This window comes from Tetrao urogallus, assembly GCF_951394365.1.
Source record: "Tetrao urogallus genome assembly, chromosome: 15".
Taxonomy (NCBI): Eukaryota; Metazoa; Chordata; class Aves; order Galliformes; family Phasianidae; genus Tetrao; species Tetrao urogallus.
This window is the reverse complement of record NC_136828.1, coordinates 1,373,521-1,400,292: the sequence shown is the minus strand read 5'-3', so window position 1 is coordinate 1,400,292 and position 26,772 is coordinate 1,373,521. Positions and strand designations below refer to the sequence as shown.

The following is a 26,772-nucleotide window of genomic DNA, read 5'->3' as shown; positions in this document are numbered from 1 at the left end:
GAGAGCAGGGAGGGATGTCCCTCCATCGGGGCCTCCTGAGTCCATCGTGAGTCTGACATTCTGTTAAGCCCTATTTATCCAGCAACCACTCTTCAGCAGCACGTGGTGACCCTGAATCCGCCTGTGCTGAAAGCAAGACTTGTTCTTGAGGACTCTGCAGGAGATCAGACTGCTTGATGGCGGCTGGGAAGGAAGCAGCTCTTCTCTGTGCTTTCCTCAGCTGAAGGCATTCGATAGAACTTTGCCCCGGGTTGTTCTGCTGCTGCTGCTGCTGCTGCTGCTCTGAAGTTTGGGACTTTCCTTTAGAAAGAGGGAAGGAACCATCCCACTGAAGTGGCTGCTCTTTTCATCTCGCCTCTCGCATCCCACACAGCATCCCTGGTGCCAGTGCTGGGTGTGGAGCGGAGAGTAGAGCTGCCTGGTGAGCGAGGAGTGAGTGAGCGAGGAGGAATGGTGTTTCCCTAGGAGCAGCAAAGAGTCCAGAGGTGTGGGGCTGCGATGGCTTTGGGGGGCAGGCAGCACTGCGGGGCACGGCGTGGGGACGGGGTGATGGCAGCCCTGGTCAGCCTGTGTCAGGAGAAAGTGGAAAAGTACCGAACAAACTGAAGAGCTTTCTGTAGCCCTAAGGAGGCCGGCTCGGCAGTCTTTAAAGTCGTGTTACTATAGCAGCCCTGATGGTAATTTACCAGTACATCTCCTTTTCTCTTCTTCACGCCCTTTTCACAACCAAAAAAAAAAATGAGTCCCATCTTCCCCAATTACCTCCTCACATCTCTCGGCAGCCTCTGGCTGACAGCTTTCCTAAAGAGCCCCATAGGGCCACCAGGAGCACGGGGAGGCACAGACTGTGCCAGCAGCATCACTGGGGGTGAGGACGCTGTCAGCAGAGGGACAGGTGGCTCTCACACGATGGCTCCTGCAGTGCAGTGTCACCCATTTGGAAGGAGCTTTTCACACGGGCAGGGAGAAGCTTGGCTGGAGGTGTGGGCTGGGATCACTCTGCATCTGCTCACACCCCACAAACACGTCAGGGTTAGGAGGGAAGCCATGGACCGGTGCCAGATTTGCAGGCTCTGTTTTCATCAGTGATAATCAGGTTTAACTGAACTGATGATGCATTCTTCCCCCGGGAGAAAAAAAGGGAGGTGGAAAGTGGGGGGTTGGGCTTTGGGATCTGGGATCTGGTCCCACGCCAGGAGGTTTGGGGAAGATTTAAGGCCCATGGAAAGCTGGTGCTGGGCAGAGCAGGGAGGGAGCTCTTGGGCAGTGATGCTGCAGCCATGCGCCCACCCTGCTTCCATCCTCGCAAGCACACTTTTGCTGTTCTGATGGAGCAGGCGACAAGGAGATCTGCTAAAATCACCAGGCAGGACAGGCAGTGCAGCTCAGCCTGACCATCCTGCACACTCAGCATGGGCACAGAGACCATCCCATCGCAGAGGGCTCTGGAGCCTCACAGCCCCAAGCACTGCTTGCATGGCTCCTTGCCCTCAGATCCTGACCAGGAGGCAGGTGGGAGCCCTGCCTCTGCTGTCAGTGCTGCTTAAAGGCTGCTCCCACTGTGCTTCCTGCACAAATCAACCTAATTATCCGTTCCAGCGGCAGCTAATGAGCTCAAAGCTTTCACAGCCCACGCCTCCAGCCCTCCCCGTGGGAGAGGCAGCCCCAGTCGGGATGCTCTTGGCTGGAAAGCCGGGACAGCACTGAGAGAAATGGGGAGCAGGCTGCAGGGCACAGAGCATGTGCCCCAAGCCCCCACAGGAGCAAGGCTGGGCGTAGATAAAAGGGGCATTTGCTGCACTATTCCACTCAGGAGCTGACACCTCCAGCCCTTTCCCCATGCTGTGTGCTGCTCCTGCTTCGTGGCACTGCGGCAGGGCTGCAGGAGGCATCGCTGGGTGCAGGCAGAATGCAGCGCAGCACTGCTGCAGTAGGGCTGCAGGGGCAGCCAGCAGTGACTCATGGGCTGCACGGAGGTACTAATGCAATTTTCCTAACACATCATTGGTTTCCTGATTTCTAAAAAGCCGTCTGGATGGCTGGGCCCCCTTCCAAGGTTTCCTGGAAATTGAAGGATGCTGAGAAGGGGCTTCTAGGGGGGTGCTGAGGCAAGGCAGATTGTGTTGTGCTGTGCTGCTGCCGGGATTGGAGGCAAAGTGCAGCCCCAGAGCTCTCACACCCGCAGGGCTCGTGGCTGGGCTCCAGCCTGGCTGGCTCGTCCTACACAGCCCCGCTTATTTACAGTCCAGCACCAAGTTTATCCTTTGCTTCTGGTTCTAAGCTGTTGTGTAATATTAATTATTGCATGCTGCCATACTCCTCCCACAGTAACAGATGAATTTTGGGGCCGAGCGAGGTAATTTGTGCACATAATAGACTGGGAAGTGCTCAGGAACCTTTAATATAAAAGGTGCTGAAGAGCAAGGGCAGCGAATGGGGGCCTGGTGCTAACAGCTGCTGAGATAGGAAAGAAAAAGCATGCAAAGACTCTCAGCGCTTGTGCTGTGATGCCACATCTGTCCCCTGGGCGCTTGGGAGGATTATTCACCGCCTTTATTAACTCTGTGTTAAATTGCCTTTCTTCCCCTTTATTTCTTTCTTTATTTATTTTCCCGGAGGTTGATTGTTTCGTTTTGTCTGCTTTTTCATTAAAAGGGCCTTTTGCTAGGGCAAAGCTTTCCAAAAGATGCTCGTTCAGTGCCGGCCCGCGCGCCTGGTGGCTGCTGGGGACACAGCCCACGTGCCACCGCCCTCGGCTGGCTGCCGTTGCCCATTGCCCATCTCCAAAGCCTCGGGTGGGGCTGCAGCTTGTGCACTGAGCATCCCCTGTGGCCCTGCAGGGCGCCCTCGGGGCTCTGTGGGCAGCTGCACCCCCAGGTCCGTGGTTGGTGCCACGGCTTTGCTTCAGGTGCGCTGTTTTATTTTGTGTTCTCGCAGTTCCACGTCGAGCGGGGAGGGGACGCACGGCTGTGCTGCCTGTGCTGCAGGTGCTTTTCTCCTGGGCTGCGGCTCGGGCTCCTGTCTGCTTTGCTTCTCGAGCGCGGGGTGCGCTGGCACCGAGTGCTGGGCTCAGCCGGCGGGGGTGCTAACGGCAGCAGGGCGACGGAGCGCAGCTCCTCGTGTAAGCAAGAGCTCCGGCCTTTGGGTTTAAAGGATAGCAGACGCCAGCTGGCATTTCTGCCCGGATTTAGCTCAGGCTCGTGTCCCCGCCGCTCTCACAGCTCCCTGCCGCAGATTCCCCCCCATGTCGCGCTGCGGACGGACAGCTGCCTGCTGCCTTTCTGCTCCCACCTCCAGGAGGGCCAGAGCTGCACGCAGCGGGCAAAGCGGGCAAAAGGGGCAGCGCCGGAGCTGCGGGGCCGCATGGGATCGGGGCAGGGAGCGAGGAGCCGCGGGGTTATTGATGAGCCGCTCCGCGGTGACTCACAGTCACTGTCTGTACCTGGCAGTGACTCAGCGCTCACTCCTCTGGTGTGACACGAGCTGTAATAAAATCCCCGCTTGTTTGTCAAGAGGGTTTTTTTGGTGTTTTTTTTTTTCCGCCCTGCTTCCCACCCCCACCGCAGGGTGAAGGGCATCGTTACCCACTATGGCAACGGCCGGCAAAACAACCGGAGCACGTCCCCGATTAAAAGCTGACGGGGAGCTTCCTGTCGGCTAGCCGAGGACCCGGAGGCCAAAAGTTCAGAGACGAGCGCAAGCCGCGGCTGCACGGCCGTGAAACGAGGAGCGCAGACCCGCCGAGCCCGGCTGAGCGGCAGGACGGAGCTCGGAGCAGCTTTCTGGCAGCACCTGACTCTAAAATCTGGGGTTTCTGCCCTGGGTTTTGGTTCCCTCCGCCTCTCCCCATCCCCCCGGGCGCCTCTCTGCCGGTGCGCAGAACGCCGTGCTGTGCTGCGGGGCTTCTCCCCTTCCTCCTCAGGCAGCATCTCCGCCCATCGCCTCCTCCTCTCCGGCCCTCATCCGAAAGCGATCGTTCTGAGGACGCGACCCGTTAAAATCCCAGTGACACTCCTGTAGATTCCCCGCCCCAGCTGAGCACTACCAGGAAAACCCCACGGGGAGCAGCGAGGGAGAATGGGATTTCTGCACCGCGCAGCCTCCTCCTGCCTGCATCCCCATCCTGCAAGGATGCAGAGCTGCACTGAGAAAACAAATGCTGCTGGTGTGGTGCCTGGGAGCTGCCGCTGTGCTCCCTGGGCTCAATGCACAGCGTGTGCTGTGGCCGTGCAGGAACAGGAGAAGAGGAAAAGCTGTGCCCTGGCAGCACTGCAGCCCTGCCTGCAGAGAAGAACCTGGCATGCAGAATCACAGAATCACAGAATGGCCTGGGTTGGAAGGGACCTCAAGGATCATGAAGCTCCAACCCCCTGCCACACGCAGGGCCACCAACCTCCCCATTTCACACCAGCCCAGGCTGCCCAGGGCTCCATCCAACCTGGCCTTGAACACCTCCAGGGATGGACGGGGCATCACAGCCTCTCTGGGCAGCTGTTCCAGCACCTCACCACTCTCACAGCAAAGAACTTCTCCCTGACATCCAACCTCAATCTGCCCTTCCTCAACTTCAAACCATTTCCCCTTGTCCTGCTGTTATCCACCCTTTTCAGGAGTTGACTCCCCTCCTGTCTGTAGGCTCCCTTTAGGTACTGCAGGCTGCAATGAGGTCACCCCCAGCCTTCTTTGCTCCAGGTTGAACAAGCCCAGCTCCCTCAGCCTGTCTTTATAGTAGAGGTGCTGCAGCCCCTGATCATCTCTGTGGCTCCCCTGCACCCTCTCCAACAGCTCCCTGTCTTGCTTGGCCTGGGGGCTCCTGCCCTGGATGCAGTGCTGCAGATGGGGCCTCACAGGAGCAGAGCAGAGAGGGACGGTCACTTCCCTGTCCCTGCTGCCCACCCCTCTGCTGATGCAGCCCACGATCCCGTTTGCTTTCCCAGCTGTCATCACACACTGCTGCCTCACGTTCGGCTTTTCAGCCATCAGGACCCCCAGCTCCTTCTCTGCAGGGCTGCCCTCCACCACTGCTCCCCCCACTCCGTATCCATGCCCGGCATTCCTCCAGCCCCACTGCCAAACCCTGCACTTTGCTGCCTTGAATCTCATCACGTTCACCCAGGCCCACCCTTCAACTCTGTTGAGGTCCCTCTGAATGGCATCCCTTCCTTCCACCATGTCAACCACACCACTTGGTGTCATCAGCAAACTTGCTGAGGGCGAATGCATGCGTGGGCTTCTCAGTGGTGGTAGCTTCAGGAAAGGGGCACTGTTGCAGTTCTGCATCACATTTGGAAGAGGAGCCATCACCCAAAGTGGCATTCAGCTGGGAGGGTCTCCTTTGGCCAATGTACACAGACTTCATGTTTGGGCGCTTTCTTGCCTTCTTTCTCCCAGCCAGTCTCTCTCCCTTCCCAGATTTGCTGCTGGTGGCACAACACAAGTTGCCAACTGCACATGGCTTCAGTCTGCACATAGGAACCTTTTTCTGTCCTCCCAGTGCATGAGATTGCCAGTTCTTGCAGCAATTGTGAAATTTTCCCTTCGGCTCCAGTGGCACTGTGATGTATGGACTAAATTGATTGGATTTAATTCTGTGCAATGAGCCAGCACTAAGAGCTTTTCACTGCTCGGTCCCGAAATGCTCCTGGCAAAAGGCATCCAGCTGCTGGGTGCTGCGCCTCGGAAGACTCCTGGTTTCAGGATGGAAAAGGGGACAACAGAACACTGCGGACAGAAATGGCACAGAGATGGCTGTGCTCTCCTTGTGCAGAGCAGTGGAGATATCAGCAGGGCTGGGAGGCACTGAATCTAAAGCTGATAAACCAGCCTCATGGCAGCAAGCTCCAGCTTCCCTTCAGCTCCAGGAAGAGGGTCTGGTCCAAACAGGAAAGTGCGATTTCAGTGTTGTAATAAATGACAGCCCAAAGAAAGGCAGATCTAAGCAGATTCAGGCTCTTCCTAAAATGGGCCATCTGTCTCCAGGTCTGTTTGTGCTGGGATTGCACAGGGCTGCACACCCATGTGAGGCACAGCAAAAGCTCCCACAGCTCGGGGAGGTTTGAGCTCCAAACTCCAGAAACCAGTTCTGGTGGCAGGTGGATGGTCGGACTGGACGATCTTAGAGATCTTTTCCAAATTTAATGATTCTGTGATTCTCTGTTCAGAAAAGCCAGAGTGAATGTTGTGAGGGCAGTGTGGCACGGGGTCAAATTGCTTTGCGCCGTTTTGTCCTTTTTATTACAGCTCCTTTGAGTGACTTCAAATCCCCATGAGCGGCGAACAACAAAATGCAGCCATGGCAATGCAGAAACATGGATGGCTCCTCGTAGAGCTGCAACCACACATGCCGTGATGGGGAGCAGGGCAGGCTGGGAGGCAGGGACAACAGGGAGCTGACACACAGATGAGGTGTACCCGAGAGGTTCCAAACGTTCCAACATGTGTTTGTTTGCCCCCTTCACCCCCAAACAGCAGATCTCAGTTTGGGATGTGCTGTGCAGAGCTCCAAGCAGCTCCGCACGGTGAGGAACCAAAGGGCTCAGCCAGCGGTGCCCAACAGCCCTGACCACGGGGCTGCTGCTGAGGGCTCCGTGCAGAGGGCTGCAATGGGGAGCAGCGCTTGGTTGGGAGCTGAGCGTGGTGGTGGTGGATGTGCCATCATCACCCAGCACGCAGAGCTGCACGGTGTGGCTCTGCTGGGACGCAGTGCTCTGTGGCGGTGGGGGACGTGGAACCACAGGGACGGGCTCACTCACAATTCACTTCTGAGTTTCTAGGTGGAGCCGTGCACTGAGGACTAACAAAAAGGTTACGTGTAATCCCAGATGTAATCCCATTTGCAGAAGTGTCACTGCCTTGATCTCGTTCAGATGAAAGTAAATTTGCTCTGTGAGAAATGCTGAGGAGAGCCCAGCAGCCCTGGTAGTGTCAGCAAATGCCACTTCACTTCAAACAAAACCTCTGGTCTCTCTCTTTCCAGATGTCCTTTTCTCCCGGTTCTCACTTCCTCTCCCCTCTCAGAAGCACAGGGAGGACGTGTGATCTCCCTGAGCTCCCTCCATCCTGCACTGCACCCGGTGCTGTCTTCTGGGCATCTTGGTCCAGTTGTTGGCAGTCCTGCAAATAGCAGGGGGTTGGAACTAGAGGATCACTGTGGCCCTTTTCAACCCAGGCCATTCTGTGATTCTATGATTCTTCAGCCCTGAGAGCCCCATGTCCCACTGAGGGATTGGGAACCCTCACCCAGCTGCCAGGTGCCCGAGGGTCCCACCAGCACCAGCACTTCCAATCAGTAGCTGCGGGTTGGCTGGATTTTTCATATGCTTAGAGCAGACTCCATGCTGCAATAAGACTTAGTGCAGATACGTCGAATTTTTGACCTAATGTTCTCGTTCCTTTAGTAGAGCAGCAAAGTTTTAGGCCACGGCTGCAGCTCTGGGCATGGGAGCAGCCACCAGAATGTGCAAAGAGCTGCATGGGGCTGGCAAAGGGCCGCGCTGCCCCTGCTCCGAATGGAAAGCACCCGGCAGAGAGCCACAGTGATGTAACGGCCCCTGGCATTTCACCCTGATAATGTCACGGTATTTATAGCCTTTTTAATACATTTCGTGGCATAATGCTGTTTTGCATCTGTCTTTCACAAGATCAGTGGGAGAACAAAACCCTTTTGAGGCTCAAAATCTTCTTTCGCCTCCAGCTGCACGGACACAAGGACACTGAGCTGGAGCCCTGGAGCTGCAGCAGCCTCACACTGCGAGAGGAAGGGCAGCAGCACTGCTCCCATCACCAGGCTGCAGCCCTCACCCCTACAATGGAATTTGTCTGTGCAGTTGTGGGGGAACCTGTTGCTGACATCCAGTGTCACCAGCAGTTTGCTCCTGGCAGCTGGCAGGATGTGAATCGTTGAATCACAGCATGGTTGGGTGGGAAGGGACCTCGCAGCCCCCAGTCCCACCCTGCTGTGAGCTGTGCCCCCCAGCTCAGGCTGCCCAGGACCCACCCGCGACCATGGGCACCTCCAGGGATGGGGCACCCACAGCTCTGGGCAGCAGTACCAGCGCCTCACCGCCCTAATGAAGATGCCTCCTGCTTGTAGTGATGACATTTTTGCAAGATCAGGTACTCATTTATGATGTGCTTTGGTGCCATGGTGACTAATAGGGTTAACAGACTCAGGGCTGAGGCGGGAGGCACCTTCAGGCTGCTCCAAACCCACTGTGTGCTGTAGATGCAGCTGGGGCTGGGTTTGGGCCCATTCCTGGGTGCACAGTGGGTGGGGGTCACTGCTGGTGGTGGGGCTGGAGCTCTGCTTGCTCAGCAGCCACAATCCTGCAGGCATCGCTGCACCAGAGGATGAGCACACGTGTCAGCCATAGGAACTAATGTCACCGTGCTTCAGGGATACGTGGTTTTATTTGCAGTTTTTCCCTTTGTAGTTGTTCCCAGTCTGGCAACAAAAGCTTTAACCCTTCACTCGTGTGCGACAAAATGATTCTTTTCCTTTTAAGCTTATGTAGTGATGACCGTGGGTTTGGCTGAAGCTGGCAGAAATGGGGCACATCTCTGTCACAACAATGGAGCACTGCAACGTGGAGAAACTGGCGTGGAGAAAGCACTGGGGAGGCTGTAACGTGATTTTGGTATCAGAACAGGGAAATGTTCCTGTTGCATTGGAAACCACAAAGCAGTGCCAGGGCCTTGGCAAGAGTGGGAAGCAAAGCAGAGACCGGTGTTACAGCTTTCCAGGTTTATTCATTTTTGGTTCTTTTGACTTGGAAAAGGTAAACTGTCCTGTACTGCAGTGGCAGGAGAGCTGCAGGGTTACCTGGCCACCAAACAACCCACTGTCCACTGCATTGGGCCAGGGGCAGCCGTGTGAGCTGCCTTCCCCAAAACAGAGCTCTGATGGGAGGCACAGCTCCGAGCAACCAGAGGTGTGTGTCAGGGCACCCCATGCAATGCCCTGGGATGTGCAGAGGGATGCTCTGCTGGGTGCCGGTGCGATGCTCGAGCGGGACACACAGCAGGATGGCCTTGTGCTGGGAAGGGAATGGCTGCAGCCTGCAGGCTGCCTGGCACCCACAGTGCTGAGAGGATGGGATGCTGTGGCACCAGCATCAGTGCTCTTTAAGGAGATACATGTTCTCTAGATTTCACCCTCCAACCATTGCACTGCAGTAGTGTCCCACAGGGGGAACTTGCCAGAGTGTGTCCACGTAAATAAAACTACTGAAGGCAGTAGGAGGGATTTCTTTGTCTGGTCCTCACTAGAGATATCGCAGACATTGAAGCAGTTAACGGCAGCAGGAGCAGCACTGCCCTGCACAGCACTCCCCTGCCTGGCCCAGCTCTGTGCTCCCAGAATCACTGCCCCATAGCTGGCACATTCTGCTCCACCTCATGCTGCCCCAACGCGCTCCTGTTGAGTGGAGAGAGGAAATTGGGCACCGGGAGCCACGTATGGGATGCAGGTGGGGGTGATGTAATGGGGCACAGGGCCACGACTCCATGCTGCCAGCGTCCGTCTGTGCTTGGGGGGCTCCCGCTGTGCTCCCCCCCCCCCCCCCCCCCCCACCGTCTGTTGTGTCTCTGTGCCAGCACTGCTGCCTGCCAGCCCCCCGCTCCCACACCAGTGCATAAGAGAAATAAGGTGTGATAACTCCCTGCGTGTGCCATCATGCAGCTCCTGCTGGGGGTGCAGGGCTGGGCCTGGGGGCACGGGGCAAACACTGCAGGGAGGAACTGCCAGCTGGCTTCTCCTGCGCTGTGCTGAAACCACAGGCTTTGGATACACAAACACCCGAGGCAGCAGGCAGACCTGCAAAGGACTGCTGGCCCAAGGCACGTGCTGAACCCCTTACCCACTGCAGAGCTGTGCCAGCCCCTGTGACACCCCAGCTCCACACTGCTCGTGGAGCAGTAGCTACGCCTGAGAGTGGACCCAGCATCCCTGAGTGAGACAGCCCAGCCCCAGCCCCACAGCCCCGTGCCAGTGCCATGCTCACTGTGGGGTGCAGGACATGGCTGAGCTGCCCCAGGTTTAGCTCTGAGGCAGAGCCAGAGCTCAGCAGGGTTGCAGCCCCCCAGCTTCCCATGCACTCTGAGCATCACTTCCTCCCCGCCTGCCCCGCTCACAGCTATGGCCATGCTTGCTCCCTTCTGCTACACACACAGAGCTCTGGCTGCTCCCCACAGCTCCTGACACATCTGTGTGCTCTGCAAGAGTGGAGCTGCTCCGGGAGCACAAAAGGTGCAGGGCTGGTGGGGGTACAGCAGCAGCACTGGAAGTCCTGCAGTGGGATTCTCCCTCACGTTCACTTTTAGAGGAAAGAGCTCAAAGCCAAATGCAAAGAATGGCAGCGGGAGCCTCGTTTCACAGCTTACAGACAACCGGTACAGATGGAATTTCTTCTCTTTAATGCCACTGCCGCTCCTGTCCTGTCACAACCAGGTGCCCCAAGTCAGGAGCTGCCGCTGGGGTTCCCAGTACAATCCCCTCTCGCCGAGCATCTTGAGCTCCTGGAACCCCCAGAGGGACCTGGAACCCCCACGCTGGTGCTGGGTGGGCAGTGGGAGCCCCGTGCCATCCTCCTCCACGCTATCCTAGTGAAACCCCTGCTGCCTTGGCTCCCACCCTCAGCCCAGTCCCGTGTTACCGCAGGTGTCACCGCAGCCATCACCACGATCCCTTCTGCCATCAGCCGAGCTCACGCTCCAGCACCACCGCCTGCTGCCGGCCTCTCCCACCGCCCCGCACCGCCCCACGCTCTCCTACACCCTGCAGCCTTCTTCCAAAACTCCGCTCGTCCCGAGCTGCCGGGGTCCTCGCGTGTCACTGCCACGAAAGGGACAGAGGGCCGCCCGTGCCACCTGCAGAAGTCTCCAGATGGTGCGAGCTGCTCCATCCCCATCCCGGAGCAGCTCCTCGGGGCCCGGGGCAGCCCGCTGAGCTGCGTCACTGCGTTCTGCAGAGCTGCGCGTGGGCAAAGCGCCGCCGTGCCACTCTGGGGGTCCTTCGGTGTCGGCTGCAAGCAGGGTCCTGGCGAGGGCCGCCCGCAGCCCATGGCGGGACAGGGACGGCCAAGTGCGGGACGGCGGCAGGCTGACCCCGGGCACGGCGCGCACCTCCTCGGGGCCGCGAGCCCCGTGCCGTGGGACGCGCGTTCCATGACCGGGATGTCCGGGCGGAGCCGCTCCTCTCCTCTCCTCCGGCCCCGTCACTGGGCTCCCTGCTCCACGGAGCCCGGCTCCTGGCGCTGCCTCCTCTGCTGTCGCTCCCTCTTGGCCCTCCAGCACACGTAGGCGGCCACCAGCAGTCCCACCCCGAAGATCAGCGTGGCCACCGAGACCACCTTGGCGATGTCCATCTGCGGGCCGTTGATGGTGAAGGTGATGCACGTCGCCGCCACGCCGATGACAACCGAGACGATGCCGAAGGGGAAGATGCAGCGGTACCAGGACTTCTCCGTCCCGCCCGTGGCCAGAGCCAGCTTGTTGAGCGTGGCCGTGGAGTCGGTGGCCGCGGCCAGCGGCAGCCCCGCTTTCCCCCCCTGCAGGCAAGTGAGCGAGTTGGACTTGCAGCCCATCATGTTGACGAGAGCGGTCGCTGGCAGAGCGCTCGGAGCCGCCGTGCCCGCGGCAGGCCGGGCCCTACATGGCAGCGCGGCGGCTCGCGGTGCCGCACAGCCCGCTGCGCTCGGGGCCGCCGCTCTGGCTGCCGGCTTTGGCTCCCGGCTCTTTTGCTGCCGGAGGGAGCGGGGATTGGCGGCGGCGGTGCTGAGCTCACGGCGGTGGGAGGACCGCGCGGGCGCTGCCGTTAACCGTTTCGGGCGCTCGCGGCTGCCCGCAGCCCGGCACCGCGCCTCCCCATCGGCACTGCCCTGCAACCCCCAGGCCCGTGCGCACCGCTCCCCGCAGCGATCTGCCCGCCCCCCAGCGCTCCGGGCGCTGCTGTCATCCCTTTCCAAGCTGCCCTGTCTCTCACGTCAGCCCGGCTTTCCCTCTGCCGGCCGTGTCCCAAGGCACAGGGCTGGGGATGCAGGGGGATGGGAGAGGGCTGGAGGTGCCCCAGCACGCCATATTGGTGGGACCCCAATCCATCCTGGTGATGAGACCGAGCATGTCTGCATGGTGGGACCGCAGCACACCTGGAAATGGGGCCCTAACGCAGCTGGGTGGGGAGCGGCCGGGGGGTGTGACCGAAGGGACAGGAGAGGGATTTGGGGGGTGATTGGGGTGGGGTAAGGAGCATTAGGGCACAGGCAGAGATGGCAGCACACATGGGAAGGGGCCAGCATGCTGTCAAGGCTTCAAGACCAGCACTGTCCCTGCCCTTGGTGCTCCCCAGAACAGCATCCTGCTCCTCGCTGTAGGACCCAAGAATTGAACAAAGGCAAATGGTTGTTTTAAAACTGGGAGAAGTTCCACCTCCTCTCATTTCTTTTGCATATATCTATTTTTTTTAAATTGGTTTTCCTGAAGGAGAAAGAGAATTAGCTGCTGCAGCAAAAGTAAGAAGCCTGGAGCCATTCCCAGGTCAGAGCTTCCCCCAGCATGTGGGGCCCAGCTGCCTCTGCATCAGGAGGCCAGGGGGAAGTCAGAAGCAAGAAAATTCGTATCGCAACAGGAGTGGACAGAGAGAGAGCTGTGCAGATAGCCCTGTGATGGGGGCAGGAAGCAGGGGATCCATCAGATCCCTTCCACCCAGCCGTGCTGTGACCCTGCTCAGGGTGGGGAGGTGAAGGGCAGGAGGTGCACCAGGGCTCCATCACTGCACAGTGCCAAACCCCATGCCACCCTGTTGCACCGAGGCAGCAGTTTAGAGGCAGCCTGCTCTGCTCTCCCTGCAGAGTGGGGGCACAGCCACCTCCCTGCTGTGAGCCACGTTTGGGTATGGGCTCTTTTTGTTCACAATGAACTCCCTCAGCATCCCATTCTGGTGCAGCCTCCTGGGGAGGACGGGCTCCTCTGCTTGCATCAGCAGCTCCTTCTGCCACAAACTAAGGGTGTAATTTTTGTTACAGAAATAGAGACTTGTGCATGCCCCCTCCTGCTTCCTACAGAAGGAGAGAAAAGCGCAGCTGGGACCGGTGAGTCACGCTGCAGGAGCCCAATGGAAGGCGACCAGCATGCACCCATTCTTAGGATGGAAACAGAAGAGAGAAGGGATGAGGAACCCGGGCTCCAAGCAAGACTGATGAGCCCCATTAAAGGAAGCCCGGAGTAAGCAGAGTGGCTGAGCCCTGCTGGATCAGCACATGGGGGAGATGAACTTCTGCTTTTCACAGCAGATCCCAGAGAGCCAAAATAACGTGGAGTTCACAAGGAAATACCAAAAGAACACAGGGCCAGGATGCAGGCACCCACACAGCTCCGCTCAGCCCACTGCCTTCGCACACGCTGGCGGTGACCCCGACCCCAACGCCTACATTTGGGAGCTAAAACAACCGTGTACAAGAAAGCCTTTGTAGGTGTAGGAATTATGCCTTATTTTTCCTAAAACTGGAAGGCGGCGGGTCTGAAAACAAGCACAGAGCACCACCTCAGGGCAGAGGTGACCACGGCTAACCTGTTCGGCTGTGCTCAACCCACATCTCATTTCCTGGATGTGCAGCACAGTGCCTCAAGGTGCGATTTGCAGGAACGGTGCTGCCCACAGCCCCACACTGGGGACGTGGATACAGACCAAAGCCACGCAGCAGTGCAGCACGGCACACACAGGGGCTGCGCAAACACAGGAGCTTATGAGAACCACGGCACCCCTACAAGTTTTTGGTTTCCCGCAGGAAATCAGCATCGCATTTGGCTGCCAGGGAATGGTTAAAAGAAAGCAAGAAAGAGTGCAGCTGCCAAAAAAAGAGGCAACAAAGAGTGAAGAACTATTTGGAACCATTGCCACAGAGGGCCCCAATCACAGCTGCATCATCAGCAGTTGTGCTGTCTGCACGTGCCTCAGGATGGCAGAAGGCACAGCGCTGCGGAGTGGGAAACTGCACCGGCAGAGACAGCACGAAGCTTTGGGGAGCCTGAGGAGTATGTTCAGGTCTGTGATCGAGCAGCTACCATCCCAGTGTGCTCACAGCGTGTGCTGTTCCTGTGCTGGGTGCTCCTGGGGCTCCCTGTCCCACAAAGGCATGAGAGCTGCAGATCCCCATCACCTTGCATAGACACAATGCCCGACAGACTCACCTTAATTAGGCAGCAATCGATTTTTCTCAGTTACAGGGTGCAAAAAGAAAAGTCTTCAGCAATGAAAAACGAGAGGACAGATCTTCCTTGGCACTTTCAATGTCACAGAAATAGAATTTCATTGACACAGTGCAGAATGGAAACTCCAATGCCTGTAAGGTGGATTGCTTTGGAGTCAGATGGAGTCATCGCTTAGGGGTTCTGCTTTGTGGGGTTCCACCGAGGCACAGGAGGACTGGTAAGTTCCCAGTGAAACACACCACTGGCTGCACTGACTCACAGCAAACAGCCAATTCAGGTGTTGCCATCCATCACCTTCAGGAGACACTGAGTATTTCCTGTATTTTTTCTAACACCATCCTCTGGCATCACAAATACAATCTCTAATCTCTTCTCCCCTCCTCACTCTGAAGCACCAGCATCATTTCCTCCTGTAACAACAGTGCATTTCTAACACAACGATCCCTCCCCCCTCTGTCTGACATCTGTATACAGAAAACCCTGCCAGGCGTGTAGATAAAATACATCCAGACTCCAAGAACCAATGTTCCTGGGCGGCTGCTGTTACACATGGCAGAGCTGCCCCTGCTGAACACTCCTCAGGAACCAAAACACAAAGAACCGAATGCAGTGCAATGAAGAAATTAAAGTGATGGTAAAAAGCTGACGTTCACCCAGCATTGGGGTGGATTTGGGCAGATTCTGAAGGTCAGAAAGGGCCAAACATTTGGAAGTTGGACCACCTTAAGTCCAGCCCTGAAAAAAAAACCACAGAAGGAAATAATAATGACCAACGTCAGCATCTCCAAGAGCTGAACTCCTCCAGACAGGAGTTTGGTCCAGCTGCAAGGTATGATGCAAGCCCAGCTTTAACAAGAAGTAGAAATGCTGCATCAGTATTCAGTGGCCCTTTGCTGAACGGACTTCAAAATGCTTGCAAGCCAGAAGCACGCCATGAGACTCCAAAGCAGCACACAGCAGTGCCAGGGGTTTAAGTGAAGAATGAAGGTGCAGGAAGAACTGAAGCAGGCGTTCCTGTGGTGGCAAGGTCAGGATTGCTACAGAACTTGTATTTCCCATAGCTGGGCAGGGCATTGCGTTAAGTCACTCTGAAAGACTGCTTCTACAGCCGCTGCCAGCACAGGTTCAGCAGCAAAGCAAAGGGCTGAGTGCCATCTACCGGGCTGCTCCATCACTCCCTCCTGCTGCGGCTGCACCCCCTGAGCACACACAGCCCTGCCCTTCTCTGGCTCAGGCACTGTCCCTGATAAGATGATCCAGCAGAAGCCTGGATGAATGTCAGCTGCAAGCTAGAGCTGTAAGTCATTACAAAAGAGCACGGCAGGTCACGAAGCTGCCTGTGGAGCCGAGCAGCAAGGTGACCCACAGCCCGAAGGGGCTGCTCCAGCTGCAGCAGTGCGGGCAGCAGCACGGCTCAGAGCAATATCTGCAAGCAGAGCAGTTCCCAAAGAGGCATTGCTGCATGCAGCCTGGGTGGCTGTGGATGAAGACATCAGAAACACTAACAATAAATAACCAGTATTACTGTAACACTGGTTACGTGCCAATTTATGAACAAAGTTATATGGCAAGAGCGGCTCGTTTTCCCTGGATTTTCTCACCCTTGAAAGCTGTGTCCCAACACACTGTGAGCAGTGTAACACATGTTAGGGACAGCTACGTTATCTGAGTACAAGGCCATGGCTGAAGTGGGCAAGAATCTGGAGCAGACAGACCTTGGGAGAACACCCATGAAGAGGCTTCACACACCTCCATAATCAGCAAGTCACGACCGACAAGGAACAAACCAAAGCCCAGAAAACCAGTTTCTTTTAGACAGACAAACAGGTAAAGTTATCAGAAAGGATTTATTGCTTAAAACCACGGCTGTTTATGTGAATGGCCATAGAGAGGCTCTCACCAGCTCAGTCTGCCAGCTCATCTTGCACCAGCACAGGGAAGCGCCCGCCTCCCTCGCAGAGCTGTGTGTACATCGCCCGGTACAGCTGAGCTGCAGTGGCCCCTGGGCAGGGCCTGGTGTCCAGGACAGGCAGCAGTTCTGTCATGGTGAGCTGCAGGAGTAAAGGAGACACGTCAACGGAGTGAAGACAGGGTGCTCCTCTGGGAATCCTAGAACTGAAGTGGCTGCATAACAAATGCGGTCTAACAAGAGCCCTGTGAGTAACAACATGCTAACTGGCACGGGAAAGCCCTCCTTGGTCAGCCTTCAGGATGGCAGGGTTGCTCATCCCTTGCTTGTGAAGCACGCCAGCAGCCATGCAGTGCTCTGAGCAGTGAGATGATGGGCAGTGCTCCTGTGCTGCGCTGTGCTGCAGGGGAGGACCAGCACTGCGCTGAGCTGCATCCCTGTGAGAAGCTGAGGGCACACACGGGTGAATCATAGAATCACAGAATGCCCTGGGTTGCAAAGGAGCACAGCGCTCATCCAGTTCCAACCCCTGCTGTGTGCAGGTCACCAACCAGCAGCCCAGGCTGCCCAGAGCCACATCCAGCCTGGCCTCGAATGCCTGCAGGGCTGGGGCATCCACAGCCTCCTTGGGCAACCTGTGCCAGTGCCTCACCACCCTCTGGGGGAAAAACTTCCTCCTCATATCCAACCTCAACCTCCCCTGTCTCAGTTTAAAACCATTCCCCCTTGTCCTGTCACCATCCACCCTCATAAGCAATCGTTAAAGCTGTTAACAGTTGTTAAAGCTGATGCTGGATGTGGAACAGGTGAAGCTGGTGTTGATTTGGCAGCTCTGCAACCACGCCACTCAGGGCTTACTGACCCACTGCTAAGCACAGCTCTTCTCTTTGACTGCCTGACACCCCGCTCACAAAGCCCAGCTCCCAGTGAGCTCAGCCCACTCTGCAGCAACCTGCTGCCCTGCAGCAGCACAGCGGCATCAAGCTCTGCGATGTGACTGACAACTGAAGCACAAATGAAGTCTGTCTCACTGTCAAGGGACAAAAGCAAACCTTCGGTGTGTTGGTCTAGAATGAATGCTCAGAAATTTGGCCAGGGATTTTTTAGGCTGCTACCTGCAAATGAACTCCAAGCAGTCTGCTCATTAGAGCTGCATGTGGCCTACTGTGTGCACTGCTTCTCACAACAGCAGTAGATGATAAGCTCCATGTGATCATCACAGCCCTCCAAGCATGTTCCAGTGGAGGACAGAAAGGAAGACCCAAACATCACAGCACTCTGGGAAGCTGCAGAGGGGTCCTCTCCACAGTTCTCTATAAATCTCTGCAGGAAACAGGAACAGCACATTTGCTCATCTCTGAAAAGAGAGATCTGTAGACAAAATGCCACCTGAGGGAAAAACTGGCACAGGTGGGGGAATGTAGCACTTTTAAGAGAAAGCCCACTCTCTATTCCATCCTCTGATCTGTTCCTGATGAAGAAGAATAAAGGGAAACAGACTTTCACCAAAGAGAAGCTAAGAGTTAACAGCACTTGCTATGATTCCTGCTGTTCCTCTTCCTGCAAAGGACAGACTTGGCCCAGGGATAAATAGATCCTTTCCCTGGTTATTTATCCCGCACCAAGTCCATTCACCTCACCTGTCCCAAGAATTTCATGCACCATGCATACTTTGAAGAGGGCTGCTTCAGATACCCAGAGCTCAGCTGGCACACAGCACCTATCTAAATACTCGTGCAGAGGACATGGGATCCACCAGTGAAGCAAGGGGCTTCAGTCACTGCAATGCTTTGGGCAAATAAAAGCAAAGACCTCACAACCCATAATTCAAGGATACAGCACTAAAATCCCATCTGGAAACAAGCAACAGTCCATCTTCAGCCAGGGAGAAAAGCGTGGCATCTTACAAATAACTTCCCTGGGTTATAAAAATTGCATTTCCAAAGCCTGAAATCACTGAGGTAGGTTGAAGGGTAGGTCAAAGGCACAGGGCAGACATGGCCTCACAGACCTCTGCACTTTGCTGTCAAGAAGAACTAATGGTCCCATACAGCAAGCACTGCTCAGGCTGGTGGAGAGGCTGAGCTCATTTCATGTTCTGACAGGCCATAGAAGGAAGGGAAAGTCAAGATTAGCTGCACAGGGGGGTGACACTAAAAGGGAAACAGCAGACAGCACAGAAGTTTGCCAGCTGAAGACGGTCACACGAGAGGATGACAAAGTGGGGGCCCTGATAGGATGGTAAACAGTGGCCAAAGCTGATCTCCAAGCACTACCAACTTCAGCCTGCACTGCCACACTCCAGGACAGTGGCAAGAAAATGTTATCAGAAGAGGGTCAGACACTTCAAGCTGTTGAAAGGGTAGATCTGTTCTTCCACAAAGTCTGTGTGGCACCGACAGGACATGGATGTGAGGCACAAAGAAATGCTACTGGGAAAGCTTGCTGTGCCACTGCTCCCTGCTGCTCCACAGCTGCCTTTTTCTCACCCTACCACGGCAGCACTAACCCTTAAAGACTCACCTTTTGTAAGGCAATCTCCTGGTGCAGCATAGACACTTGCAGCTTCAAGGCAAACAGATCCCTCAGTTCCTGGAGCCTGGAGTAGCACAGGAGAGGCACAGCCAGCGTGCCTGCGCTGCCACACACCCGAGCCCCAGCAGCATGGGCTGCACAGCAGCCTCCTTGGTCTCCAGTGCAGTCTGGGTGCAGCCTCCTTTGGGACTCCACAGCTGTCAGGATGAAGAATTGGCAGTGACAAGTTAAATCCACATTCACAGAGCTCGGGACCTACTTCAGTCATTACTTCAAAGGAACACGATGATGTTATTCCATTTGGGGCACACTCCTCACACATGGCACAATCAGGACAACTTGACATATGGCACACAGCGTCCCCTCCCCATTCTCTCCACAGCTCCATCACCAGTTGTGAATTGCAGCATCCTTACCCACACAGGGCAAACTACTGTTGAGGCACACCTGACGAAAAGCTCCAGCTCCAGCTCCAGCTCACCTGCTCGTAGAAGCTGCAGCTGATGCAAGAACTGGGAGACGGCGCTTTGCAGACCTTCCAAGGTCAGAAGGCTTTCATACTCTCTTTGAAGAGTGGGATGGTCTAGAGGAGAAGCAGAGGAAAACCAGCAGGCATGAGCACACTGAAAACCACCGGAGACATGAGTTTCTGGAGTGGCCTTAGGTTAACAAGCCCAAGAGAGGGCTTCCGTCCATCTTGCGTGGCACATGCCAAGAGCACCAGACACGTGGAACTGGAACCCACTGAAACTACCCCTACTCCACCCTCTGCCCTCCTCCCCACTCTTTTCTTTCTTACCTGCAGACTCAGCTTCCACATACAGGCTCAGACGGGAGGGGACATCGTGGAGGGCTTTTAATTCCTCCTCTATCTCCGCAGGGCTGAGTGTCAACATTGGTGAACGAAACTCAAACAAAAGCAGCTTAAGGAACATTTGACAGCAACAGCCCAGCGCGTGCACCTCAGCCCAGAGCAGCTGGAACCAGGGGCAGCAGCAGAGCCCATGAACCAGCACTGCAGGCAGAAGGTGAGGGCAGTGCAGATGTTTACCTCCCAGCCTTCTCTGCCCAGATCACAACTTACACGAATACACAAAAGCTGCTCCACGAGGAAGAAAAAACGCTTCCTTGAGAGCAGCCTTGAATCCCTGCTATGGAGGCACACCTCCTCCCCATGGACACACACCACAGACTGATAGAGCTGGGAGGGATGAGCAGAGGAAGGATACAGTGCTCTGGGTCCTCTCCGTGAAACGCGTCCTCGCAGCCGCTGCATCGGCACTCGTGTGGCAGAGACGGCACTTCTCCCATGCCCTGAAAAGCCCACGGGGTCAGGAGGCGTTCAGGTGTGTTGCACTGCTCACACCACAAGCGTGCATCAGTGCTTCCAATACAGGCACCTCCTCGCCTTTTTCTTTCCCTGCACGTTTGCTCCTCCACTAAATGCGTGCAAACCCAAGTTTCCATGGGAGGGCACGCACAGGACAGGCTCTCAGCACCGCTGTGATTTCTCTTCCTGGGTGATCTTTAGCACAAAGGTTAGTTTCAACTTGTTACCCAGTGTAAAAGCAATAACGAAGAGCTTTAAGTTGTATCAGAGCTATCGGGATGCTGAAGGGCTCCATTCAGCAGGGAAAATTAAGGGAACCGATTATTTCCAACTTGCCAAAGGGCAGCTGACAGATTGCTGCCTGATAACTGACTGCTCCCCGCAAAAGGAGCAATTCCTGAGGTTAATGCAAGGAGCCCTGAATGCAATTCATGCAATTCATGGCTTAAGCATAGGATCTGACAAATCCCATCATCAGGAGGCAGTGAGAGATGTCCCTGCGGACTGGGGGATGGACGAGAGCACCGGGCTCACCCAAAAAGCAGCTGCCCAGTGGTTAACAGCTCTGTTCAGGGCAGCTTATCAGCAGATCTGGCCTCATGCAAGCACAGCAGCAGTGCTACCAGGACAGAGAGCTGTCTAGGCCACCAACAGCTTGGTGGAATAACAGCATGGGGTACTCACTGCCAGCCCTGCGTGCCACCCTGGTGCTTACCGGGAGTTCCTGGTGTGGGCTTTCCTGTAGGGCAGGGGCAGCTCCAGCTGGCATCTGCAAAACAGGTTGGCTGCCATTGGAGGTCGGCAGAGCCCTGTCTTCTAATAGAGTAATCTACTTCTTGTCTTAATTAGTTTAGCTGTAACAGAAGACATGAGAAGCTCCGGAAGTTAAACCCGGGCGTTCGTTCCTCTCTACACCCATCACTGAGCAGAGCTGGGGGAGCTCTGACATCGTGCTGCCAAAAGCCCCAACGCAGGGGGGTAAAGCCACAGCTCTGAGTTGCTGTGCTGCACAGCTGTGCACAGCCTTTCCCACCGCGCCGCTGCACCTGAGCTCCACGAGGTCAGCTCGCCTAGCGAGGATGGGAAAGGCACACTGCAGCTCCCACTGCATGCACAGCAACGAGTCAGGATTCGTTCTGCTGTGGGGGTGAGGTGAATACGTGCAAAGTTCCTTTCCCATTCCTTTGTGTGCAAAACCCTCTGCCAACTGAGCTGGCAGTTAGAGCGGAGCCTTGTGCAAACTGCAGCCAGTGCTGCAGCCAGGGTGAAAGGAAATAAACGCCCGAATCCACGTTCCTGTTCCCACAGCAACAGTCACTCTGTGTCCTGCACCCACCCACCCCAGGACTTGCACTGCAGTCCTTTCACATGCACAGACACAGGGGAGCTGAGCTGGGGCTGCTGAGAGCAACATCTCAGTATCACCCAAGCGCAGGACCAGATCTTAATGTCACTGTTTCTCTCAAGCACAGAGCACACAGAAATGAATGCAGAAGTTATGTGAAAAGACAGACTGGTCTGCCACAGTTCTGAGTGTTGTTTTCCTGCCCTCCCACAGGACATGGCACTAACACCCACTTTGTAAGCCTTCCTGCACCCTACACTCAGGCTAATCCTGATTCTACAGTTACGCAGACAGCATCTTAGAAGTTAAAGGGCATAGTATGAGATCCAGAAAGCAGCACTGGGTATATGCTTTTATGAGAGAGAGAGAGAGAGAGATGATTCATGAATTATTTGTCGTTATCTCTGTTTAAATAAATGAAAATAAAGAAAATCAATAAGCTGGCGTGAAAAGCGGACTCTGAGGAAAGCTCTAGAGACAGCTTCCCAAAGCAGTCACGGCAGGCCTGAGAAGTAGCAGAAACCATAATGAAAGGACTTCTGAAGTCCCAGCCATCTCAGAGCAGCTCTCAGCGTGCAGACGCTCACTCAGTAGCCACAAAAGTCTCCAAAGGCCCCTTCCTCCAGCAAAGAAGGTGAGGTTTGGCAGAAATCAGGTCATACAGAGCAGCGTTGCAGCTGCGTTTGGCCACACTGAGCACAGCCAGCACTCACCCCTGCTCCTGCAGCACGGCTGCCCGCGGCGATGCGCTCCCTGCACCAGCTTTGCGCTCCTCTGCTCCGCCGGGCAGCCCGAGGGCAGCACAGCACCTCTTCCCATCACTGAGCTGCTGCCCAAACACAGACGCTGAGCTCCCTTTCCCAGCAGGGCCGCCGTGCTGTTGGCTGGGGGCAGAGCTGGGGAAGCCAGCTGTCCTCTGGGGTGCGGCGGATGCACGGACCGCTGGCCCACGCCTGGCTCCTTGTTTGGGAGCCACAACTTTGGAAGAGCTCTTCCCAGCCCCTGCAGGAGCCCTGCTGACACGTCCTGCCGGGGCTTTCCTTTGGGTTCTCCTCACATCTGGGTCAGTCCTGTACGGGGCTCGCAGCCGGTACGAAGGAGGTTTCTTGGCAGCGGCGGGCTGCTGGCTTCCAGCTCTCACCTCGCGGCTGGGGCAGGCAGCCACAGGGCCGTCTCCGATGGCCGCAGGCTCCTTCAGCTCTCCCGTATCTCCACCATCAGACTCCCCGTCCGCAGTCTTTGCTCCCGCAGCTCCCCGTGCCGCTGCGGGCGTTCCGGAGACGCTTCTTCTGACTCTCAGCGCTTTCTCCAGGGCGGCGTTCAGCAGCTCCAGCTCCTCCAGCTCCCGGGATGAAGGCGCGCTCTCTGCGAGGAGGAGACGGCCCGGCACACCCCAAACCCGGATCCCCCGTTATTCCTCCACGAGCCAACTCGCTCCCCCAGCTATCCCGGCACGAACCCTCCGCCGGGCCGCGTGACACCGGCTCGGGACAGGAGCGCTCACCGCATCCACCGCCGGCTCCCGCCTCCGCTTTCGGCCGCTCATCTCCTCGCCGCTCCCTGCGGGGCACACGCACAGCGGCCCGGCGTTACCACGGCCCGACGTTACCGCACCCAACCTCGGCACCGCGGCGCCGCCCGCTCTCACCGCCGCAGCAGATCCCGGCCTCGCTCCGCACTCCGCTCCAACTCCCTCCGCCGTTCCGCGCCTCCGCGCAGCGCCGCCTGCAGCGCCGCCTCCAACCTGCGGGGTCCGAGCGGGGAACGTCAGCCCGCCCCGCTCCGCTCCTCAACGCCCTTCTCCGCTGCTCCCAGCCCCGCACCCCGCTCCGCTCCGCTCACCGCCCGCCGCATCCCGCGGGCAGCATCCCGCCGAGTACCCGCGCTCCTTCCGGCGCTGCCCGGCACAGCGGCGGCCGCTGGGGGCTCTGGGGGCGGTACCGACTGCGGCCCGCCCCGCTGCGCTGCCCGCCGGGATAGCGGCTGCGGGAGGGGAAAGAAACGCGCCTTACGGCGGGGGGACGTCTGCCGTTATGGACCGTTGGACGTACGGATAGAAGCCAGCACTGCACCGGGCGGAATTAGCGGCAGAGTGGCGTCGCGGCATTGCACTTCATAGGATCGTAGAATCATAGAACGGCCTGGGTTGAAAAGGACCGCAGTGGTCATCTAGTTTCAACCCCCTGCTTTTGTGCAAGGGTCGCCAATCCTGCTGCCCGGAGCCGCATCCAGCCTGAACTGGCTGATAGAGCAATCTTAGGGACAAAAGGGGCGATTTGAAAAGATAAAGGCTGTTGGAGGAGGTAAGAGAACTCCCCATCCAAAGGACCGACCGACGCTGCACAAGAGGGGCACCAGGTGGCATTAAAAACTGCCAAATAAGACTCTATCTGCTGGGCAGTCATTGGGGGTGGAAAGGAAATGACTTTGAGAGTGTCGTGAATATGTAAAACATATGAAAATATGACCTGTTCTCAAACAATTAACCGAGGAAAAGTTTTGGAGGGTTAACACAATGCTACCCCAGTGCTGCCTGTCAGAATACCTGCCAAGCAATAAAAAGCTTCTGCTGTGAGGTCTCTCTCCACGTCCATTTCTTCAGTTCAAGATGCAGGGTGTTACTGTGTCGGCTTCTGCTCTGGAAGGCTGAGTTTGTCTGGTTTTGCCATCGCTTTACTCACGGAGGGCTGCATCTGGAGCTTTGTCTTCAATGTGGAGTTCACCTGCGGCCGCTCCGTGCAGTGCTCCATTCTGGCTCAGTGCTGACACCACAGCTTGGCATCGGTAATGATGCGATCCAGGAAAACTCAGCATCAGCCTTTATCGGTTCAGTAGCACTGGCAGACTGAATCTTTCTGCTCCTGTATGAGCATTAGTGGGACCCACCTGGCACAGACTGCAGTCTTCCAGCATTGCCACCATCATTTCCGATGCATGTTCTGCTCAGTCCTGTTCACGATGCCCTCATTCTCACAGATGAGGCGCTCCTCATTTTGTGATGTGACAGATGTGCACGGCCATCTGGAACGTGCCTTGTCCTCACCACTGCTGAAACGCACCACAAACTGCACCAGATGGGCTGCCCTTTCTCCTGATGAGGTTTGACACCAGCCCTGGCTGCGGGGTGGAGTTGGACCACCATGGAGGGTCCCTTCTCCTTCAGCACAGCGCCGTGCTGCAAGCTGTGGGAGAACTCCCAGGTTCTCGTTAGGCATCTGCAGGCTGTTTGAATGTAAGCAATTACAGCCACCCATAAGGAGGATCAGACTGCTGTGCTGAGACCTGATGTGATCTCAGCAGCTTCTGCATCTCATCTCCACACCTGGAAGCACTGCAGCCAGGCGGCCCCTGTGGCACCAAAGTGTCCAAATGAACCCAGCATGCAGCCACAGCGCTGCAGGGGCCGAGGAAGCCCTCGAGGTTGGTCTGTGCCTGCTGGGAAGAAGGACCGGGGAGCCTTTGTGTGCCAGCAGTGCCACAGACCGTCCCGTCCCTTGCCTGCAGTCGTTCAGGGCTGGGTGGCACCGCAGCCCACAGCGCTGGGAGCTGGGAGGGCGGCAGCGCGGTGCTGGCTGAGCCGTGGAGCCGCACTGTGCTGCAAGAGCTGGGCGAGGTGGTAATTAGCAGGTGGAGAGCAGGAGCTTTCTGACAGATGAAAGCTCTGTGCTGGCACATGTAGCTCCAAACCTGCCCGTGGCAGAGCCCTGCTGCTCTCAGAGCGTGTGCCCCTGTGCTGCTCCATGCCTTTTGCAGAGCCCTGCGGCCGGGCAGCTGCTGCACAAACACACGGACCTTCCCTGCTGGGTGCTGCCTTTCCAGTGGCTCATCTGACACAATCCAAGGTATCTGTCTCTGACATTTTTTCGCTGATAGCATCTCATGGTAAAGGGGGTAACGAGCAAAAGGTGACGTTCTGTTCATATAGCAGCGTGTCGTGGCCCTGTGCCGACCTGACCCTGACTGGCACAGCTGGCACACAGCACATGAATGCCTGGACTGAGCGATGGGGTTTTTGACTAACAGAGCATAAGTTGGCGTTCTACTTCATGTTATTGCTTGCTGGGGTAGTGCTGGGTCCTGTGACATAGCACGCACGCTAAATGGCATTGAAACAGGTGCTAAGTACCACTTCAAGATTTATTTCCAAAAGGCAAGTGGGTATAAAGATAAGATAAAATACCTGTATAATGGAGAAGTGGCAGTTGCTCATAGGCACAGCTCTGCCAGCTGTCACGAAGGCTGCTCTGAAAGTAATGCCTCCTATTCCATTCCATTGGCCCCCAGTGTCAGAGGCAGATGGTGGTGGGATGGCAGTAGGGGCTGAACGTTCCCACCAACATCCTGTCACATTTTGTTGCTATGTGACAGACAGCAGCAATGGGGCACTCTGACAGAGCGACGTCTGACATGAAGCAAAGGTGTAGGATTGAATTCTTTCATGCAGAAAACGTGGCACTTATTGGCATTCATCAGTGCTTCTGAATGCTGATGGAGGCTGAGCAGTGGCTGTCAGCACAGCGAGGCTGTTGGTGGTGCATCTCAGTGGTGACAGTGATGTGAAAGACATCAGTGTTCCACAAGGCCATGCAGATCTGTATTCTTGGTTCACGGCTGGTGAAAAAGCACAGCTAATGGCAGTGACTGTGTTGGAAAATAGTGTTTGGTAGCTGAGGATTGCCTCTGTCAAATGGTGTCACTGTGCTCTGTTTATCAGCCATAGTTTCCATGAAAATAAATAGGAGGCGTTACTTTTGGAGCAACCGATGTATTTTCAGGACCTGCGATGATGATGTATTTTGCAGGTGAAATGTGGAGCTACAGTGTCAGCATTCGTTGCTTATGGTTGACAGGTGCCCGGTGATGTCCTGTGATCTGTCTTCCCTCATTACTGACAGCCCGGCTGTCAGACGCCCAGCAGCTCATCAGTAGAGCTGTCCCGAGCCTCGGGTCTCCTGCTGAGTGCCTGAAGCTCTTTGAAAACCCAACCCAGAGCCCATCATGGTCAGATTCCTTAGGGCAGAATTCAAGCAGGCACCACGCTTGGATGAACGGGGGGAAGGGGGAGAAAGTAGGAGACAGAAGCAGAGCAGAGTCCCTCAAAGCAAACTGATTCTTCACCCAGTGCTGGGAAGCCTTAATCCTGGTAGACAGAATGATGGTGCAATTCGTCACCATTAAACCTACCCAGTCTTTATTGTGTGACACCAGCTGTGCTCCTCCTGTGTGCTGCCCATAGAGATCACAGCTGTCTGTTGAGCTGACACAGGAAAATCCTCCCTGTGTGTAGGAGGGTAATGTCCTGGATAAACCCATCAGCCAGTGGGGAGATGCCTGAAGGACTGAGGTAACCCAGAGGCACTCTTCTCTGGGTCCCAAACCATTCTTAAGTTTGCTTAGGGAAGGAGAAATCCTCAAAGCAATTCCAGCATAAGCCTGTGGATGTTGCTG

At 56.2% G+C, this 26,772-nt stretch overlaps 2 protein-coding genes across 2 annotated transcripts; both read right to left on the bottom strand.

Annotated features, from left to right (window-relative positions):
- Positions 1-11,213: 11,213 nt before the first annotated feature.
- Positions 11,214-11,585, bottom strand: LOC306952361 (transmembrane protein 100-like; the record flags this gene model as incomplete). Its single annotated transcript, XM_079543068.1, has 1 exon — positions 11,214-11,585. The coding sequence occupies one exon, from the start codon at positions 11,583-11,585 to the stop codon at positions 11,214-11,216; it is 372 nt and encodes a 123-aa protein (XP_079399194.1).
- A 4,524-nt stretch (positions 11,586-16,109) lies between these two features.
- TEDC2 (tubulin epsilon and delta complex 2) lies at positions 16,110-23,192 on the bottom strand (the record flags this gene model as incomplete). The annotated part of the gene is made up of 10 exons (XM_079543067.1): positions 16,110-16,256; positions 18,638-18,846; positions 19,131-19,232; positions 19,449-19,557; positions 19,879-19,963; positions 20,695-20,748; positions 22,038-22,689; positions 22,829-22,884; positions 22,973-23,068; positions 23,167-23,192. The coding sequence occupies 10 exons, from the start codon at positions 23,190-23,192 to the stop codon at positions 16,110-16,112; spliced, it is 1,536 nt and encodes a 511-aa protein (XP_079399193.1).
- Positions 23,193-26,772: the final 3,580 nt, after the last annotated feature.